General features: G+C 35.2%; 1 protein-coding gene across 6 annotated transcripts in view; it reads left to right on the top strand.

Moving 5' to 3' along the window:
• The first annotated feature begins 4,447 nt into the window (after positions 1–4,447).
• LOC126765059 (homogentisate 1,2-dioxygenase) overlaps positions 4,448–21,732 on the top strand; it is a 219,227-nt gene continuing 201,942 nt past the window's right edge. The window contains exon 1 of one of the 6 annotated variants that reach the window (XM_050482659.1): positions 4,448–4,560. In XM_050482659.1, coding sequence (XP_050338616.1) covers positions 4,546–4,560 — 15 coding nt within the window. In that variant the 5' untranslated portion in view covers positions 4,448–4,545. Of the gene's footprint in view, positions 4,561–4,949; positions 5,137–8,987; positions 9,022–21,732 lie in introns of those variants that run through there. The other 5 variants (XM_050482662.1, XM_050482664.1, XM_050482658.1 and 2 more) reach the window with 5 other exon arrangements.

The following is a 21,732-nucleotide window of genomic DNA, read 5'->3' as shown; positions in this document are numbered from 1 at the left end:
GTAGCGTGTTAGGCCCAACTCTGTACATAATATAAACAGCAGACATCCCAACAGCTATTAACGTATTGACATACACTTTCGCGGATGACACAGTTCTAGTAAGCTGTAACAAGTGCCCCATCAGAGCATCAAGAATGTTAGAGCAGCACTTAACTTTTGTCGAAGAATGGCTAGCCAACTGTCGTACAAATATTAATGAGCAAAAATGCAAACATGTTACATTCTCGCTAAAGGTTGGTACGCAGCTCTCAAGGAATTGCTCAAGAAAAAAAATACATTATTTCTCAAGTAATTTTGACAGCAGGTTACGCATTGTGAATGATCTACATTAGAAGAGCAAGAGAGAATAAACAACGAAAACAAACTTTGTGCGTAATATGTATGTGTGTATGTGTATGGTAACATAAATATTTTCATTGAGATTTAAGAAATATTGTTGATGATTGGTAGCTTTTACACAACATTTCAAAATGGAATATACTTCATAATAATGATTTCAACTAATTTAGGATGAATTTGACGATTACTTCGAATTTACTTCATGAAACAATTGTTGATTTGATGTTTCTTCGCAAAACCAGGTTTGCCATATTCACATTTTACTGAAAAAAGTATCAAAAATTAGTACTAGATTTCTTGAGAGCTGCGTACTAGCACAAGTAAATTTATCGCAGGAAAGTTTCTTGACCGTTTCTGAAGCGTTTTTTTATATGAAGTTTTTACGTTTCTTGAGAGCTGCGTACTAAGCTTAAGACCAGAAACGTGTCGGACAGTTAAAATAAACAATGGCGTAGAACCAAAAGCGAATGAAGTAACTTATCTTGGTATTCACCTGGATCGAAGCCCCACGTGGTGAAAATATATAAAGAGTTAAGTTACTTGCATGAAGTTAAGAGCAGCAAATTTAAATTGTCTTTTAAATAAAAATTCTAATCTTAGCCTAGACAAAGTCCTGTTATACAATGCAATCATACCACCACCATGGTAAATGCGTAATGAAAACATTCATAAAGATCTTGATATTCCTATGGTAAAGAAGGAGATAGAGGACAGTAGAATGACGTATATTTTTAAACTTCCAAACCCATTGGTTACTGCCTTGGCAAATTCCTGCAATCAAACACGTTTAAAAGAAGTGATCTACCAGCCTACTAGAGAGCAACGTACTGCCAAAAAAGCTCAACCACATTCTTTAGCTTCTTTAGTATTAAATAGAATTAATATTTAAATACCTATTTGTTAGGCTTTTCCAAACAGATAAAATAAATAAAGAAATATTGAAAAAAATATATAATAACTTATTAGTATTCAATACATCTATGTACATAAATGTAAACTCGCGGTATTTGATATATTGTTTTGGCTTATGGTATTCTTTGAATTAATTAAAAAATGTAACACAGGGTGTCCCAAAATTAATTCAAGATTTAAATTTGTCGCCATTCCAATTAATCTTAGCAGTTGATGCAGTTAAAACACTACAGCGTATAATATATGAAATTTTCGAGCTGCGGCCGCCAAGTTTTTATTATGTTTGAAATGTTGTTCAATAATGAAGACAAGTTTTACTTCTTCACCCTCCACCTTTACAAAGCCTAAATTGTCATCGGTTGTTTTTTTTTGTAGGATTGTCACTACTTTAGTACATAAAAATTAAATCTTACATTAATTTTTGAATATCCTTTATTATTAAATAGCAAAAATAAAATTATTAATGTCACAAACGAAACTGAAGTAAGTGAAAGTATTGTTATACTTATGAAGTTGGTTAGCCCATTTTAATACATATTTATTTTTGTAGAATTTGCCAGAATCAATTTCTTTGAGGAATTGGATATGCAAAAAATCTCATTAGAAAAGCGCGATCCACTGTAGATTAGCTATACAAGTACAATTGCAATATTTTAAAACTTACATATATCGTTCAGCGAATTCGCCATTAAATAAACTTGAAATCAATAAATAGGCTGTGACCTCTAGAATAAGCCTTTCGTTAAAACGAGCTTTAAAATTTCAGATGTTTGAACTTTAATTTTGCTGAAATAATGAAATTTGCAAAATTTTTTAATTTTCAGATGTAATTATCGTTGAAGTCAAATTATATAGTTTTATTTATTCTTGAAAACTAGATGCTCTTTATACATACACTGTTGGTCAATAGGTTAGACGCACGTTTACTTGCATTACAATTGTTTAAATATTTATTATTTTAATGATGATTGAAAAAAAGTTGAAATGCAAAAACATGGATAAATTAATGACAATTTAAATATAATATTCAAATATTTATTCAAACTTAACAAAATTGTGTGTTTTCAAACATTTTCTTAAAGCTACTCACAAAAAAGATGCCTTTTTCTTGGACATTAGAATAGACGCACATAAGCTTTTAAATTTTTTATAAGAAAAGAATTTTTTTAATTTTAATTTTTAGTCTGCATAACTATTTGATTTATTAGAAACAAAATAAAATAATTTTAGTAATGAGTACTTCCTCCATTGTTAGTAATAACTTCATACATCCGGTCATTCATAGAATGATACAGGGAATCTATGTAGCTCAAGGAAATTTCTCTCCAAGCATCTTTAATAGCTGCAGTTAATGTCTCCTTATCTCCGCATTGCTTTCCTCCTTCGTATACCTTCCGTGTTAGCCAGCCCCAAACATTTTCAATTATGTTAAGATCTGGAGAATATGGTGGCCACGGGTTACGGGTCTGTTTTGACTCGAAATAAACGACTTTACTACACGGGCGTTATAAATGGGAGCATTGTCTTCTTGAAAAATCCAAGGAATTGGTTCTAAGAGATCTCTTAATTGTGGAAATAAGTACTCCAGCAATGTTTTGAAGCGACCGCCGTTCATCTTCTAATCGATAAAAACCAAGTCAATCGTTCCATAAAACGTAATGGCACCCCATACCATGACTGTATGATATCGTGATAATAGTATTGAAAACCATCGGGGCCATCTAAGTTAAAACGTTTTTCATCAGTAAAGACCACTGAACGTCAATCATTAAGTCGCGTGACCGACTAAACAGTCTACGTCATGCATTCTTTCGCGAATCGAAGCCGTTTTCTTTGCGTAGTTCATTCAGAGGGGGTTTTTCCCGATTTTTAAACGCTTTAGGTGTAGACTCAGTCGAATTTGAAGCAATTCTAACAATTTTGCGTACTGATTGTTCAGATAGGGCTTTCTTATTTCCTTTATAGTTTTTTCCATATTTCTCTGAATCCTTTAAATATCTATCAACGGTTCTGGAGCTGCGCTTTATCTGTTTGGCGATGTTGCGATTGGATAGTTCTTGGGAGTAAAAAAAATCTACTTTTTCACGTTCCAATAAGCTCAGAATAGTAGCTTTTCCCATTATTACTTTAAATGTAGCTCGAAAACAATTTATTTGCTTATTTTTAGTATTTCAGACTAAGGGCAGATTGAGAGCACTTGAGTATCTGGATACATCACAATCTCTTGTGAAATTGATTGAACAGCTGCTACGCTGGGAGTTTCAACTTTGTGTAAGTAAAGGAACTATTTAATTTTGAACTTGATTTAAGAAATTTGTAACGATAAACTATAATTTTATTTTTTATGCATAATTCAACATCTACTATTTTACAGTACAAAATGACGTTGTTTATGTTGAGAAGTGCTAAGCCGTTAAATCTTTAATGGAGCATCGTTCTTTTGAGCCAAGTTTGATTCGACGCAAAGAAGAAAAGGTTCGTTCAGCGCTAGCATTTGTGGCTGGCAAAGCGCAAAGTGCGGGATAAATCAAATGAGCAGGAATGACAATTATAATCATGACAATTTAACAGTAAGGGTCTTAACTGCCTCAAAAAGTGAACCGAGATTTAAATTTATGCCAAGAGATTCCCTACTCTTAAATAAAGGTATAAAGGACTTGCCTTAAGCTGAAAAGTAAAAATTGTTGTTTAGCAGCCTCTAACTTGTCAGAAGGGATTTGGTAACTAGGGTTTTATTCCACAGAGCCATATTCTAACATAGATCTAACCCAAGTTTTCAAAAGGGTTTTATTAACATTCGTTTCTCTGAATTAAATCAGCGTTTAACAAAATCAAAAAACTCCTTTTGCTTTCAAAATCAATGGTATCAATATGGTCTATAGACCAGCAACACCCAAATCAAAAAACTTAAAAACTTTCTCTCGTCTATGGCTTATAAAAAGTCAGCCGAAATGACGAAATTCATTATATTTGGTGATATCTCTACCACGGGTTACGGGTCTGTTTTTAAAAGCCAGTTATACATAAATCACCTTAACTGTGACTGCGGAACTTTTGATTGGTTATTCAGCCTGATTTTACTTTACCAAGTAGCGAGAAAGCAGAAACCAGAACAAATGTCGAACTTAATATGTAAATATGTACATATGTGTTAATTACTGGTTTTTCGAGTTGATAATATTATTAGAGAGTGAACAGTATTACTTAGTTATAAGCAGGTGCCATTTTCATGATAGTTGTATTAATTTTAAATCTTGACAATATATTTTAGTTTTTAACGGAGATATATTAAAAATGAATGAGTACGAAGTGAGTAGAAAATATGTTTAAACACAATAATTTTAGTAGTAATATCCTGAATGTTCGGATTTTATATCAAGTGTATACACGCTTTAATTTATTGAGTTTGACCATTGGAGCTAAAAGCTAGGAATATGTATTCTAACAGAATCGTGGAAAAATGGTCTTATGGACCGCGAAGAATAGAACCGAAAAGAATAAAATAAGAGATTGCTAACTTTTTAATACTACTAATACTTTGGATTGTGCCGAAAAGATAGCAATAAAGCTTAGTTCGAGTGCATTGATGAATTTAAAGACGTGAGAAATATTTCAAAGTGTCTGCAAAACATTGTTATAAAAACTTTTGCACAGCAACTATGTGTATGTTCAACCTTATTTGATTAAAACCTGAGTCAAGTTTTGAAAATAAACTAATGTATGCTTATAACAAAAATTCCATTGAACTTCAATAAGACATTAATGTTGTGCTATTCTTGTCCTTCTAAAGAACTAAAATTTAAATCTACTTGAACATTAAAATGTTTAATATAGCATGACATTTTTCTATTGCAAAGCTGTATGTATTCAGCTCACTTCTTAAACGTGAGTAGGATACCTCTGTTGTTAATGATATAAAGTGTTAAATTTCCTTAAAAATTAAAACTAACAAGCTACATATTAAATAAAATTTTACTTATGAAAAAAGCTAACTAACTAAATACTAACATAAATCTGATTTGAGTTTGTTTTTAATCAAAGCCTACGTGATCTTGTGGTTCACAAACTTATTGAATAAACCCTCTGATTCAACAATCCTCTGCGCAACTTCTTACTTGAGCAATTCTTCTTCTCGCTTTAAATCTTTTAGTTTCTTTTATAAATTACTATAATTAATTTTTAATCTTAAGTTTTAAAAACACAAGGAAAAAAGAAATTTTTCATTTGAACCAATCATATTACTCAAACTGATCTAAAATATGAATATGTTTGTCTGTCCGTTCGTCCGACTACTTGAGTAAAAATTGAGATATCTCGATGAAACTATGTATGTATGTGGGTTCCTTAGTAAAAAAAAAATCGAGTTCGTAGATGGGCGTAATCGAACCACTGCCACGCTCGTAAATCGCCATTAACCGAAAACATATAAAGTGCCATAACTAAGAACTAAATTAAGGTATTAAGCTGTAGGTATCGCAACAGCAAGGGCCATCTGTTGCAAACAAAAAGTGAGCGTGCCTCCGCCCTCAAAAAAGTTTAATATACATATCTCCTAAGCTGTTTAAGCTACAACAACCAAATTTGCTGAGTACAAATCTTATAAGAACTTCTACCGACAGTGCGAAAATGGATATAACGGTACTGTTAAAAACTACTAACAGCGCGATAAATCAATACTTAAATATGTCAAAGACATTAAATTTTACCACCGACAAAAATTTGATGATGGGCGTGGAAATGCACACTTTCTGGTGAAATCCCATATCTCGAGACAAAATTTAGCACGTGGCATTCTTCCTACATTCTTATGTCACAGTACAAAATGCACGAAATCGGACAACAACCACGCCTACTGCTCATATATTATGACCAAAAATTGTTTAAATCCAATAAAAACCGTTCAAGCCCTTAGGTTCCGAATATTCAGACCCGGGTACCTATAGTTGACTTTTGATCGAAAATGTCGGTCAATGTGTGATATATATAACTGAAATTAAGAGATAATACTTCTCTTATAATAGTGTGTCTGTATGTCAAAAATAGATTGAATCGGACAAATACTTCCCTTAGCCACCATACTCTGAACTCTGGAAAGGATGTAGGAGTATTTATTTACATTATACAAAAACCATTTTTTAACTAGTAAAGCAGAATGTTTTGGATCCTTATCTTGAATAAAACCATTTAAATTGAGTTTAGCTGCTGATGGAGCAAAAATATTTTTTGATATTGCCTAGTAGTTCATTCTTTACAAAAATCCTTCGATTTAAACAAGGGTACTGAAGCTAAATACAAGTGCTGTTTCGCTTTTTAATCTTCCAAACTCGAATGAAAGAGTTCTTAGTTGAAGGCGTCACGGAAGGCATTCTCCAGAATAGCCTTAAGAGCCGAGGTGCATGCTGCTTGGATCCCCTCTGTCGTTACAAAATGTTTGCCTTTCATCGGCCTTTTCAGGCAATGAAACAGAAAAAATTCCGGGAAGCCACATCTGGGCTGTAGGGCAGCTGCGGAAGATTTGGAATGCCGGTCTTCGTTAGGCACCTGTTCACAAGAAAGGCGGTTTGAGCCGGAGCTTTGTCGTTGTGAAACCCTTCGATTCAGTCTCTTGAGGACTTCCACGCAAAACTTGGCATTGACGGTTTGAGCCGGAGCTTTGTCGTTGTGAAACCCTTCGTTTCAGTCTCTTGAGGACTTTCACGTAAAACTTGGCATTGTCGGTTTGTCCAGAGGAACAAATTTATTGTGAACGATGACTTTGATGTCAAAAAAGACAATCGTTTTCACTTTCGATTTGCTCATCCTTCCATTCATTTTGGGCGAGGAGACGCTGGCGTGTGCCAGATTTACCGAGTTTCACACAGAATATAATAGGGCTCTATAGAACGCTGCAGTCGGCTCCAGGTGCTCGGAGAAAACTGACCAGTCACTCGTTTGTTAGCTAGGAATGCCTTCTACCGAATCCAGTGCGTGCACGCACGTTCCGAAGTACAGTCGCGGCGGAAGAAAATCAGTAATATTACTTTCCGAAAAAACCCTGCATATGTATGTATAACTCAGTAGTCATCGGAAACATTAAATTACACAGCCAAGATGGTTCGGAAAGATGAAAATTCTTCATAGAAACTGATGACTCAATTGGGCAAAGGGTAAAGCATCGCCCTTTAAATGAAATCGCATATTTACCTGACCAATTTCAACCAAAAAATATCTGTCAATCTGAGAAATATATTACAGAAATTCAGAAAATCATTTCCCGATAATAAGTAGTGTACCGCTGTGTTAAAATTGGATAAAGACGGTCTCCTTAGCTCTAACTTACCGAATATAAGGACTTGTACTCTTCCATTGGACCATACACATATATCGATAAATCTATGAGATATTTGAGTGAAATTCAGTGAGCATAATTTTCTGCAATTTTAAAAAAGGATACAACCTTAGCCTTAGTCTTACTTGGCCGTGAATATATATACATACCATAAGTAAGCCAAACAGGTGAGAAATTTCAATGTTTTTTATTTCTCTTGAAGGAACGAATTCGATGAAGCAAATTTTCTAGTACTTTTTACACTATATCAAGCCGTATGTCATGAAAGCACGTTCAATATTGACTTCTAAATCTTGAAGAGAGTCTGGCTTATTGCTTAGCCAATGACTTCAAATATTTCCAAAAGAAGTAGTCTAATAATGTTAAATTACAAGTTCTTGGTGGTCATTCAAAATTTCTTTAAATAATCGAATCTCCAAACTTTTCTCGCAATAATTCGGTTGTTGCACGTGCTGTGTAGCACGTAGCCAAGTCTTGTGGGAACCAGATATTGTTAAGATCAACTTCTTTCAATTGCGGCCATAAAAAGTTGGTTATCTCTTTTGTTATTGTGAGGGGCTTGTTACTTGTGAGGTTTTCCTTATGTTGACGTTATTTCAAAAGCTCAAATTTCTGATGTGTGAAAGCAAACCTCACAATACAAAATCGGTTGTGTTTGTTTTGATAATTTCAATATTTTTAAAGAAATTTGCATTTATTTTATTGAAATAGAATAGAAGAACTATTCTTCCAAACGCGTTATCTATTATACATATACAAAACTGTAAAACATGGTGGCGGGTCAATCATGGTTTGGGGGTATATCGCCAAAAACGGTATAGGTCGTCTGGTACGCATTAATGGAATCATACGTAAGGAGCAGTATCTGACCATTTTACAACCAAATTTGCCGATAGTCATCGAAAATTTGGGTCTTGCTGCTGAAAAAGTTATCTTTCAGCAAGACAATGACTCGAATCACACGGCTCGCCTTGTACAAGATTGGATTAAACGACAAAAATTTTCGACCCTTACATGGCCCCCTCAGTCACCGGATATGAGTCTAATCGAAAATTTATGGAGTCATATCAAGGCGCACCTGGCGAAGTACCCTAATCCTCCTAAGGGGGTAAATGAGTTGTGGGAGCGGACTCAAGAAGTTTGGAATGCAATATACAAAAAGTATGCCCAACCGGTTGAACGCTTTAAAAAAATCTAAAGGTTTTTGGAACAAATATTAACTTTTTGATTATTATGTTTTAACATTACATCGAGTGCAAAACTGTAACATTGAGCTTTTTTTACGTTATTACTTTTAAACATATTGAATTGTTTACTTTAATAAAGCTAAGGCTACAATTAATTGAAAACAAAAATTAAATTATTAAAGTCCTTCTTTATTTTTGTTTTCGACGTCATTTTAGAATGGATCACTGTGGGGTGTTACAGTATTGCTCGTCACTGTATGTATATAAGTATTTGTCTATTACAATACATAAATATGTAACTTATGCTGTTTTTACATTTTACTTCCTTCTAAGTGTGAATAGAAAGACATATATATATTTATGTTTAAATAATTCAGGCAAAATTTTATTTGTAAATATGTATGTATGTGTTTAATACATGTGCGGATAAAAAGATATTTTTGTTGAAATAATACCCTGTAATGCTGCAGCTGTTATTGAGTTGTTCTTTCACATTTTGAAATTCTAAAAATAAATGAAAATATTATATATGCACCAAATTTAATAAATTTGCAGGATTACTCACTTTTCTTGGTTGTCCATTTCTTTATTTTGTCTTCTTTGTTTTTGAAAAAAACTGCTTCACAGCAAAGTTCTTTTCGCCTCATGTAGTGAATGTTTTGCGTTTTTTTCTTATGAGGTGAGCAAGAATAACCTCATTGCAAACCTTACAAAATAAACCTCACAAGCCAGTTTCTCAGAATAAGTATGTTAGTATACACAGCTCTGGATACATCGGCTTCATTTTGGGGCGGCACAACTTCCGTTTACGGTTGTGTCGGCTGATGTTTTTTGTTTTTACACGATCGAAATCTACATATCAGTGAATTGAGCTTTCCGAATGCCGAATTTGTGCTGAAAATTATTATGTCGCATAATTACCTATTTTATTATAAGCCAACAAAATTGTTTTTTATTAAAATCGAATTTATCGAGCACCGAAATGTAATTTATTTCAGCAATTCTATGTGGTCAGACTATTGTGGTAACTCCCTGTCCTTTAAGCATTGGCGTCGCACTTATAGAATTTTATTGTTGTCCTGAAATTTTGCTGAACGCATAATATTGGCGGAATGAAAAATGATTAATTTGTTTTTGTCCAAGAAAAATATGCCGGTCAGTTGATAGAACCATTGTATGTAGTAAGAATGTCTGCAAAGCTGGCACTAATGGAAATAGTATTTCTTGATGACATATTCTCTTATTGGTTCAAATTAAAAAAAAACTTATGTAAGCAGTTCAAATCCAATTTAATTTTTTTTCTGTAAGTTTTTTTGTAGTATTGTTTTGTAGAATTTAGTGCTATTGTTTCATTTGAAGAATTTATTAAGGAATATACATTCTAATTTTAGAGTTGTATTATTGTATGTAGTATTTTCAAATCGGCGACTAGCAGAAAGTTTCAAGTCCGGATATACTTATACTCTTGTGGAACCCCCATAGGTGATCTAGAGACTGATGCGCAGAGCATACCCAAATTATGGATTAAAGCCCACCGTCAACATACTGATTGGACCTTATCAGTGTGGCTCTAGGCCTGGAAAATCAACTACTAATCAGATATTTACCAAACGCCTAATCTGAAAGACCTGAAAAAGAGAATCGACACACACCACCACTTCTTCGATTACAAAGATGCTTTTGACAGCACAAAAAGGAGCTGCATTTATGCGGCGGTGTCTGAATTTGGTATCCCCGCAAAACTAATACGGCTGTGTAAACTGACGTTGAACAATACCAAAAGCTCCGTCAGGATCGGGAAGGACATCTCCGAGCCGTTCGATACCAAATGATGTTTGATATAAGGCGACTCTCTTTCGTGCGACTTCTTCAATCCACTCTTGGAGAAAATAATTCAAGCTGCAGAACTAAAGAGAGAAGATACCATCTTCTATAAGAATGTACCGCTGATGGCTTACGTCGATGATATTGATATCATTGGTCAGAATGGATAGGGAAGTGAAGCAAATGGGTGTGGTGGTGAACGAAGGCAAGATGAAATATCTCTTGTCATTAAACAAACAGTCGTCGCACTCGCGACATGGCTCCCACATGACTGTTGACAGTCATAACATCGAAGTTGTAGATAATTTCGTCTATCTTGGAACCAGTATTAACAGCAACAACAATGTCATCCTTGAAATCCAACGCAGAATAACTCTTTCCAATAGGCGGTACTTCGGACCGAGTAGGCAATTGAGAAGTAAATTCCTCTCTCGACGAGTAAAACCAAATTCTATAAGTCACTCATTATTCCCGTTCTGCTATATGGTGCAGACGCATGAGCGATGACAACATCTGATGAGTCCACGTAACGAGTTTTCGAGAGAAAAATTCCTTCTTCGATTAGCTCTATTAATTTCTCTATCTCCTAAAAGCAAATAAATGAGCAGTGAAGAAATTTATAGAACATATGTTAAAATGAGTAACATATAGAAAAATATACAAAATGAAACTCATCAGAACCAATAATAACAAATGATCAAAATAAAACCACAGAAATACAAAATAAAGAAACAGCAAACAGCTGTTTATGGTTATGGCGGAAAAGCAAAATTCAATCGATAGGTACCGTGCTGGTTATAGCCATAGCGTTGTAGTAGGGCACCAATAACTGGAAACAGGTTTGCTCGTAAAGCTGGTTTGATGAGCTTTTTATTTGATTATGGTTATGGAACCTATAATTGAACCTTTATTCCTTCCTTACCTGTTCATTTATTATGTTTGATCAGAAGGCATATCGGTCAATATGTAAGATACAAAATTAAGCGAATAAATATGTAGTATTGGATATACTGATGTTTACTCATGTGTGAAAATAGTAGTCGATTTAGTCCAACGCTCTAGTTGGTTGAGTTTATTATCGCAGACACCAAGTAAAATTTAATAAAGAAATTAAAGGCGTTTACGATCTATAAAATTAGGTCTTTGACTGTAATCTATTCACGATATCATGAAATAATGAATGTTGAATTATTTTGTAACATTTTAAAATGTAAAGTTTTTTCAACGCCTGAATGTATTTCACCGAGAGTAGCAAATGTTTGGTTACATCCCAACTTAGCCCTTCTTTACTTTTTTGAATTTTATTTTATATAACTACATTTACCTTGTGCCGCTATAAATATTTGGTTAATGTGCTGTTTCTCGCCTTTTTATTAATTTGATTGTCTTTTTCCGAGTCGTAAAACTTAGATCCAAGACTTATCGCCAGCAAAAATCGTTTCACGAAATCCTGCTAGTCGTAGTGGTTGAGTGATTTTGGTACTAATCGTACTTTAAATTTTCTTAGGCACCAAATGATCTTTCAAAATAGTTTTAACTGATTCTTTCAATATTCCAACGATACCAGTAAGATCTCTGACTGTTAATCGTTGGTTTTCAAGCACCAATTCCTTTTTTTTTATTAACGTGTTGATCATGAGTTGATGTTGATTGCCGTACTGGACGTGGTTCGTCGTTCGTCCACGGCCGAGAGACCATCTTTAAATAATTTTTACCAATCAAAAAGACTAGAAATTTGATTCTGCACACAAAATTTATTGGATATTTTTTTTTTTGATCCAATGACTTTCGACAAATTGATGTTTTTGGACTATCGCCAAAATCTTATACCATATATTGTAAACGAATGATGTACACATATTCACTTGCACTTGTTTTTGAAATTAAATTAAATAACTACATTAATTATATAATTTTGTAAAGATATTATTATTTCACTACAGGTTTTTTGATTAGATCTCACTTTATTTCATTTGATACACACACAATGTCGAAAACCCTTCTTATTTGCGGGTGAGAACGGAGTCATTCCGATCTGATTTTTTATCTTTGGGGTGAAGGATAAACAATGGTTGAAGTGCTGGTGTTTAGTGTGCTTGGTTAGTTTCTACAATGTGTTGTGCTTGTGTTTGGTGGGTGCTTTGAAGTCTCTGCACCTTTTGTAGTGTGATCGCTAGGGCATTTAATCTTGTTAATTTTCGCTGATTCTGAGTGTACCCTTCCTGCGCTGGACGGAACCCCGATGTTGTTGGTACCGGTTACGTGTATGAATTGTCGACGGATTAGCTGGCAGATTGCACGCCTGCTATGATCTTGATATTCAGTTCTTGATTGAGAAATTTTGCTTGAATCAGTGGAATCCAGCGAAGTCTAATAGTTTTGCCACCGAGGAAAGTATTTGGCTTTTGGTTATGAACTGATGCCAAAGATAACTGTTTTCAGTTCGTAGTCACTACGTTTAAATGAGTTAAGCATCTAACCGAAAAACTGGGGCACCCTAATAAAACACAGCTCAATTAACCACAGCTGATGACACTACAACCTACCACATCCGTACACCAACTCACTCATCAAAAGGATGTAGAACGGGAAAGCAGACACAATTTGTTACACATCTTATCGCACATCAATTTTTGCTTTTCGATATTCGCTTATACACTGCGCCGAGTTAACACCTAAAGCTACTTTCCACCAATTATACAATTCGACCACGATCCGCGGCAACTCGATCGCCAGCACCGACAAATCTTTTGGAATTGGAGTATCGCCACCTCGCCCATCGATATTCATATGTAAAGAATTTATAAAATATAAATTTATTGATTTAAATTGTTGAAAAAACTAAGTGCATACAAAAACGGATATTTTAATTATAATTACCGCACCCCAATGTATTGAGTGTACACTTAAACAGGGTCCTTCGAGCCTTAAAAAAAGGCACTATAGATTACAGCGAAAAGTTGTGAAAACAAATAGCACGGTGAAGTGACAAAAATAATATACAAAAATATGTAACATATACAAGAAAAAGAAGAACTGAAACAAAAAATTCAGTGAAACGAAAAAACAAAACTGTGGTGACAAAAGCATAAAACGGCGCGTAAAGTAAAAGCACCTAAACAATAACACAAACCAAAAACAAACGAGCGCGATCAATAAAACAATATACATACAAACAACACAACAACACAACAACACTAAGAGGTAGCCAGCTGGAGAACAGGAAGAAGAACAAAACGCAGAAAGCATTCAGTAACATATGCACATACATATGCAAAACATACCATATGAAGTACCGAGTGAGCGTATTATGCTCGTTTTAATTTATTAAACGCAAATACTTATGTATGATTAAATTACAGTTTTATCTTATATAAAACTTGTAATGGAAATAGGCCTTAACGGCTTAATAAAACAAAATTCAAACACGGTAAAAGCCGCAATACCGCGTGGCACAAAATAATATATAGATATGTAGGTACATACATTTATATATCACTTAATAAGTATTAATTGAATGCCTACATAAGTATGCTTACGTTGTGTATTCCAAACACACATAACCCTCCAACAAAATAATTATTCAAATATTTCCTTGCACCAGTATCCGGCAATACCTCTTATACTTGATCAAGTAATAAACAGAATTGCTTAAAATTAGTAAGGGAAGGCGAACATTAAAATTATAACATAAAAAGGAACACAAACAACAAAAAATACCAAAAAACATACATAAGAACTTATATGCAAATTTTCTAATGCGAACAAATTTCTATGCCTTTTTAATATTTATAAAAATATATACAAAGAGCATACGGGAGAATACTTCCCTATCGTGCGACTTCTTCAACCTGCTTCTGGAGAAAATAGTTCGAGCTGCAGAACTGAATAGAGAAGGTACCGTCTTCTATAAAAGTGCACAGCAAACGACTGGCGCGCTATTGTTAACTCGGCTATAATCGCGTAAGCGGTGTCTACGCCAATGAAGAAGAAGAAGAAGGCACTGGTAAAAAAACCAAAAATAAAATATGGACTCTTAGAATCACCACATTATTGTAAATCATTGGCGTACGCAATATACGAAAACTGCTTGGATCAATTAAAGGTAATACAAGCAATTACACCTATCCCACATTCGAGAGTAGAGCTGCCACAAACAGCATCCACTTCGAGGTACCATGTGACTCTGAGAAAGTTCATAGAGGTTATGAAGAATGGCCGTCCTTCCGAGACATGCTTACAGCCGTATCAACCATCCCAAACTCTCAAAAGCACAAAAAATATGTCCCCTCAGATCAGAGGCGGCTTTGCCCTAAGGGCCAGTAGGCCCGGGCCTAGGGCGGCCAGATATTAAGGGCGGCAAATCGTGCCAAAAAAATCACTGATAACAACAAGATTAACAAGAAATAACTCAAATCAAAGTACTTAAATAATTTCGTACATCGTACATATAAAGTATCTAGTCCTAACTTATTGGTCTTACGCGCCGCTGTGACCTCGCTCCTTGCCGCTGCCAACCCCCGCCCCCCCCACGCCTTACTCGCTTGCCCGCTCGTGACTGCGATTGTCAACAATGTGCGTATAGCAATTGCAGTGAGCGGATTAAGTTTTTCATTAATTTGGTAACGACATTCGCGACGCGACGTGTATGCACTGCTATATTTTTTCTATTTACATACCCTGCGAACCACGGCTACCCGCTTGTGACAAATATTCCAATACAACTACACATTTTTTCTCTATACACTAACACCAACGCACATTTTCGGGTTATTTTTTGTTTACCTAAATGCCATGAAAAAAAGTTTCTTTCATCTCTTGATTTATTTGAATGAGTGCGAAGGAGAAAACATAATTGTCAATACTGACAATAGAAAATCTCAAAAAGGGTAATAAAAAAATTATTGAAAGACGCATGTCGTTCGTGATCGTGCCATCGTAAAGGAGGCTCGTACAACAACAAGGTAAGTAACTGAATTTATGTGATTTTTTAACAATATTTTGAAAATAATTACTTCATTTATTTTTATAGCATTGGAAATCAGAACTGAATTGGAAGTAACAGCAGCAGCTATATCATCAGAAGCGGCAAATATCAATTGTTAAGTAAGTATGTGAAAAAAGTGAGTGTACTTTGAAATTGGACTGTGCAGTCCAATATAATACGCAAAAATAAATACATACTATGTACATATGTATTTTATGCGTTTAAGGAGGCCTGCACAATCCAATATAATATGTGAAAACAAATGATTGTTTTAAATTTTAAATGATCAAATAATATTTATCTTTTCTTTCAGAGTAAATTCTATTTGTATTTAATATGTATATTTTATTCTTTCAGATAACATAAATCTTTTTTTTTCAGATATTATTATCATTTTATACAATTAATCTTTCTTCAATGTAATTATTATTTATTTTCAGGTATTAATAACCTTTATTTTACTTTCAGGTTTTAATAATTCTTTTATTTAATTAACCTTTTTTCAGATATTAAATATTTTTGTAAATTAAATATATATTTTTATTTATATAAACTGTAATAAATTTTTTGTAAACATATTAAAATAAAATAAAAATTTTGAAAATTAAAAAGTTTAGTTTGAAATTTTAAGAAATTTTAAAAGTAGGAATCAAAAAATGCAACCCTGCATCAGCTATTTAAAAAGAGAAAATGCAACCCTGCATCAGCCGTCGATTGGGGATATTAGAGCAAGACAGATATACTTTTTTATAGGACACTGCTGAATGAGCGCAACAAAGATGTATGATCACATGTATACGTACGTGAGTGGGTATAATTGTCGCTCGGCCTATGGCAAAGTACACATGTTTTCCCTATGGATTACCCACATTCTTACTCACTGATTATCAGTTTTTTTACCCGCTCATGGTTGGCAGGGTAAATATTTGTAATTATCTCACGCACACATAAAAACTTTGTGTTACATAGTTAAATATGGACGGAAAGAAAAGGGTAAGGTTAAGTAGGCAGAGTATCGCAAGCGAGCTAAAGAAAAAGATGATAAACAAAAGGATACGATTAAAAAAACGCGGAAATTAGACGATTTCTTTGAAAAACCGTCTACAGATATTCAAGATCCTATTATTGACCCAACACTCGACGTTCTAAGTGGTAGTGGCGTTCCGTCCACTGATGATTCTGCAGTGTCTAAAGTGCCTTCAAGTGAAAATACTTTGATCAATGTGGCAAGTATATCAAAAGAACAAGCCGAAGATATCCCACTCGATTTAACAATTTTTGCTTATTTTGTTTAAGGCTATTGGATTATTCCTTCCATTTTTGGCTTATATTTACATATGTTTGAATTCAATCATATTTATTGAAATGAGTAAGATCATACACATATGAATGTACATATATATGTATGTAATTGTGCGCATTCAGAAATTCAAATTATTAGTTTATCATTTATCAATATACTGCATGTGCGCGCATTGATCTATTTGAATATACATACATACATAAATATACATATATATATTTGTATACATTGCCGAACAAAAAATGCAAAAGCATACAAATTTACATATGCGTACACATGTTAATATGTCACAAAAAAAAATTTAAACATTGTTCTACAAAAACAACAGTTGCCTCAATTAGCATAAGCACCACAAGTCAACACGGCAGCCAAATGGGAGAAGCCCAAATGCAGTAAATCTTTCAACAAAAACATTTTCATTCATAAACGGAGACGCACATTCAACAAGCGACCTCGCTACATTCTTACAAACAGATTCCGTAACATCTCCCCGAGCATGCCTTTGCTAACAAGCAAAAGCTAAAAATCATAAATTGAAAAACTTTCTCATGTTCCTCTGGAAGGAAAACTGACAAGTTCGCAAACTCACAAAACGCAGAAAACAGTGAGAAAATGTGCATACATAAACATACATATTTACAACGGTTTTAGGGCGAAGCTGTTCGAGCGGCAAGGGAAGCGGTGACAATCGGCGATCGTTTGTTAGTTTCTTTCGGCACAGCTCGGATTTTCTACCAACAACACAATGTTGTGACGCTTTGTCGTCGCGTCAGCGTTTCGAATCACTGATTCTTTGACAAAACATGAGCAAGAATAAAGGGATGTTCAATTTATTCCAGTATGAGAGCGCTTCAAAGTTAGCGTTTTTTATAACATTTTCCATTATGTCCAGATTGAACAAAATAATAATTTTTGGGTATTTAAATTAAAACACCCAACATTTAGTACGAATAAAAATTACTGCTTTGGTGGTTATTTATTATATGGAGCAACTATTTAAATCTTTTTAAAACATATTAGAACAACTGACTTTTGACCTTTCAATACCTAATAAAAGGATGTAAGCTTGTTAGCTCTTAATCATTAAATGTTTTTAATCATTTTCCATTGAAAATATTACTATGATTCTTCAAATTACAAAACGTTAATTTTAAGTTTTTTACATTTTTATACTCTCGCAACAATGTTGCTAACGAGAGTATTATAGTTTTGTTCACATAACGGTTGTTTGTAAGTCCTAAAACTAAAAGAGTCAGATATGGGGTTATATATACCAAAGTGATCAGGGTGACGAGTAGAGTTGAAATCCGGATGTCTGTCTGTCCGTCCGTCTGTCCGTCCGTCTGTCCGTCCGTCTGTCCGTCCGTCTGTCCGTCCGTCCGTGCAAGCTGTAACTTGAGTAAAAATTGAGATATCATGATGAAACTTGGTACACGTATTCCTTGGCTCCATAAGAAGGTTAAGTTCGAAGATGGGCAAAATCGGCCAACTGCCACGCCTACAAAATGGCGGAAACCGAAAACATATAAAGTGTCATAACTAAGCCATAAATAAAGATATTAAAGTGAAATTTGGCACAAAGGATCGCATTAAGAAGGGGCATATGTGGACGTAATTTTTTTGGAAAAGTGGGCGTGGCCCCGCCCCCTACTAAGTTTTTTGTACATATCTCGGAAACTACTATAGCTATGTTAACCAAACTCTACACAGTCGTTTTCTTCAGACATTTCTATATACAGTTCAAAAATGGAAGAAATCGGATAATAACCACGCCCACCTCCCATACAAAGGTTATGTTGAAAATCACTAAAAGTGCGTTAACCGACTAACAAAAAACGTCAGAAACACTAAATTTTACGGAAGAAGTGGCAGAAGGAAGCTGCACCCAGGCTTTTTTTAAAAATTGAAAATGGGCGTGGCGCCGCCCACTTATGAACCAAGAACCATATCTCAGGAGCTACTACACCGATTTCAATGAAATTCGGTAAATAATATTGCCTTAACACCCTGATGACATGTACGAAATATGGGTGAAATCGGTTCACAACCACGCCTTCTTCCAATATAAAGCTATTTTGAATTCCATCTGATGCCTTCTCTGTATAATACGAGTATAAACATTAGGAACCAATGATGATAGCGGAATAAAACTTTACAAAAATACGGTATTTGAAAAATATGTAAATGACGTATTATGAAATCTCGATTATCACTTTACCATGCGAGAGTATAAAATGTTCGGTGACACCCGAACTTAGCCCTTCCTTACTTGTTTATAAGTGGTTTTGAACGATGCAACAAATCCCTCCGTTTACATATTTTTATACTCTCGCAACAATGTTGCTAAGGAGAGTATTATAGTTTTGTTCACATAACGGTTGTTTGTAAGTCCTAAAACTAAAAGAGTCAGATATAGGGTTATATATACCAAAGTGATCAGGGTGACGAGTAGAGTCGAAATCCGGAAGTCTGTCTGTCCGTACGTCCGTCCGTGCAAGCTGTAACTTGAGTAAAAATTGAGATATCATGATGAAACTTGGTACACGTATTCCTTGGCTCCATAAGAAGGTTAAGTTCGAAGATGGGCAAAATCGGTTAACTGCCACGCCCACAAAATGGCGGAAACCGAAAACCTATAAAGTGTCATAACTAAGCCATATATAAAGATATTAAAGTGAAATTTGACACAAAGGATCGCATTAGGGAGGGTCATATTTGGACGTAATGTTTTTGGAAAAGTGGGCGTGGTCCCGCCCCCTACTAAGTTTTTTGTACATATCTCGGAAACTACCATAGCTATGTCAACCAAACTCTATGGAGTCGTTTCCTTCAGGCATTTCCATATACAGTTCAAAAATGGAAGAAATCGGATAATAACCACGCCCACCTCCCGTACAAAGGTTATGTTGAAAATCACTAAAAGTGCGTTAACCGACAAACAAAAAACGTCAGAAACACTAAATTTTACGGGAGAAATGGCAGAAGAAAGCTGCATCCAAACTTTTTATAAAAATTTAAAACGGGGGTGGCGTCGCCCACTTATGGACCAAAAACCATATCTCGGGAACTACTAGACCGATTTCAATGCAATTCGGCACATAATATTTTCTTAACACCCTGATGACATGTACATCTGATGCCTTCTCTGTATAATATATAGTACATTACGAACCAATGATGATAGCGGAATAAAACTTTACAAAAATACGGTATTTGAAAAATATGTAAATGACGTATAATGAAATCTCGATTATCACTTTACCATGCGAGAGTATAAAATGTTCGGTGACAACCGAACTTAGCCCTTCCTTACTTGTTTTGGTAAGATTTCAATCTGGCCATCGCTCGAAACGTCAAAACCTTTTGAACTCGATTAGCTGTCAAAGTTCAGGAGCTTTTGACGTTTAGCAACTACTCTCTCACTTCCAATGAGAGAGGAGTTGGACATCTCTTTATCTCAGACATAAGCGTCGGCCATTGGTTGTCCGTGACAACGGAGATGCGGAAAGATGCCTGCGGCACTTATTATTCCCTTATGAATTTGTACATATGTATGTATGTATGTACGTAAACGGCTCGTATTTGCTTTCGTAAACATACAGACAAATGTGCCAAAAAATAATACACATACTTGTATGTATGTACATTGCATGTCCTGTGAAAGCATTTGCTTATTTTGCTTGTCAGTCTATGCTTAAGAAATAAATTTTAAAAATTTTATTGAAAATAATATGAATTTTAAGATATACTTATGTCTTCTTCTTCTTAATTGGCGTAGACACCGCTTACGCGAGTATAGCCGAGTTAACAACAGCGCGCCAGTCGTTTCTCCTTTTCGCTACGTGGCGCCAATTGGATATTCCAAGCGTAGCCAGGTCCTTCTCCACTTGGTCCTTCCAACGGAGTGGAGGTCTTCCTCTTCCTCTGCTTCCCCCGGCGGGTACAGCGTCGAATACTTTCAGAGCTGGAGTGTTTTCGTCCATTCGGACAACATGACCTAGCCAGCGTAGCCGCTGTCTTTTAATTCGCTGAACTATGTCAATGTCGTCGTATATCTCGTACAGCTCATCGTTCCATCGAATGCGATATTCGCCGTGGCTAACGCGCAAAGGACCATAAATCTTTCGCAGAACTTTTCTCTCGAAAACTCGCAACGTCGACTCATCAGTTGTTGACATCGTCCAAGCCTCTGCACCATATAGCAGGACGGGAATTATGAGCGACTTATAGAGTTTAGCTTTTGTTCGTCGAGAGAGGACTTTACTTTTCAATTGCCTACTCAGTCCGAAGTAGCACCTGTTGGCAAGAGCAATCCTGCGTTGGATTTCCAGGCTGACATTGTTGGTGGTGTTAATACTGGTTCCTAAATAGACGAAATTATCTACAACTTCAAAGTTATGACTGTCAACAGTGACGTGAGTGCCAAGTCGCGAGTGCGACGACTGTTTGTTTGATGACAGGAGATATTTCGTCTTGCCCTCGTTCACTGCCAGACCCATTTGTTTTGCTTCCTTGTCTAGTCTGGAGAAAGCAGAACTAACGGCGCGGGTGTTAAGGCCGATGATATCAATATCATCAGCATACGCCAGCAGCTGTACACTCTTATAAAAGATGGTACCTTCTCTACTAAGTTCTGCAGCTCGAACTATTTTCTCCAGAAGCAGGTTGAAAAAGTCACACGATAGGGAATCGCCTTGTCTGAAACCTCGTTTGGTATCGAACGGCTCGGAGAGGTCCTTCCCGATCCTGACGGAGCTTTTCGTGTTCTTCAACGTCAGTTTACACAGCCGTATTAGTTTTGCGGGGATACCAAATTCAGACATCGCGGCATAGAGGCAGTTCCTTTTCGTGC

The sequence above is a fragment of the Bactrocera neohumeralis genome, unplaced genomic scaffold (genome assembly GCF_024586455.1).
Source record: "Bactrocera neohumeralis isolate Rockhampton unplaced genomic scaffold, APGP_CSIRO_Bneo_wtdbg2-racon-allhic-juicebox.fasta_v2 cluster10, whole genome shotgun sequence".
Classification (NCBI taxonomy): Eukaryota; Metazoa; Arthropoda; class Insecta; order Diptera; family Tephritidae; genus Bactrocera; species Bactrocera neohumeralis.
This window is presented reverse-complemented; position numbering and strand designations above follow the sequence as displayed.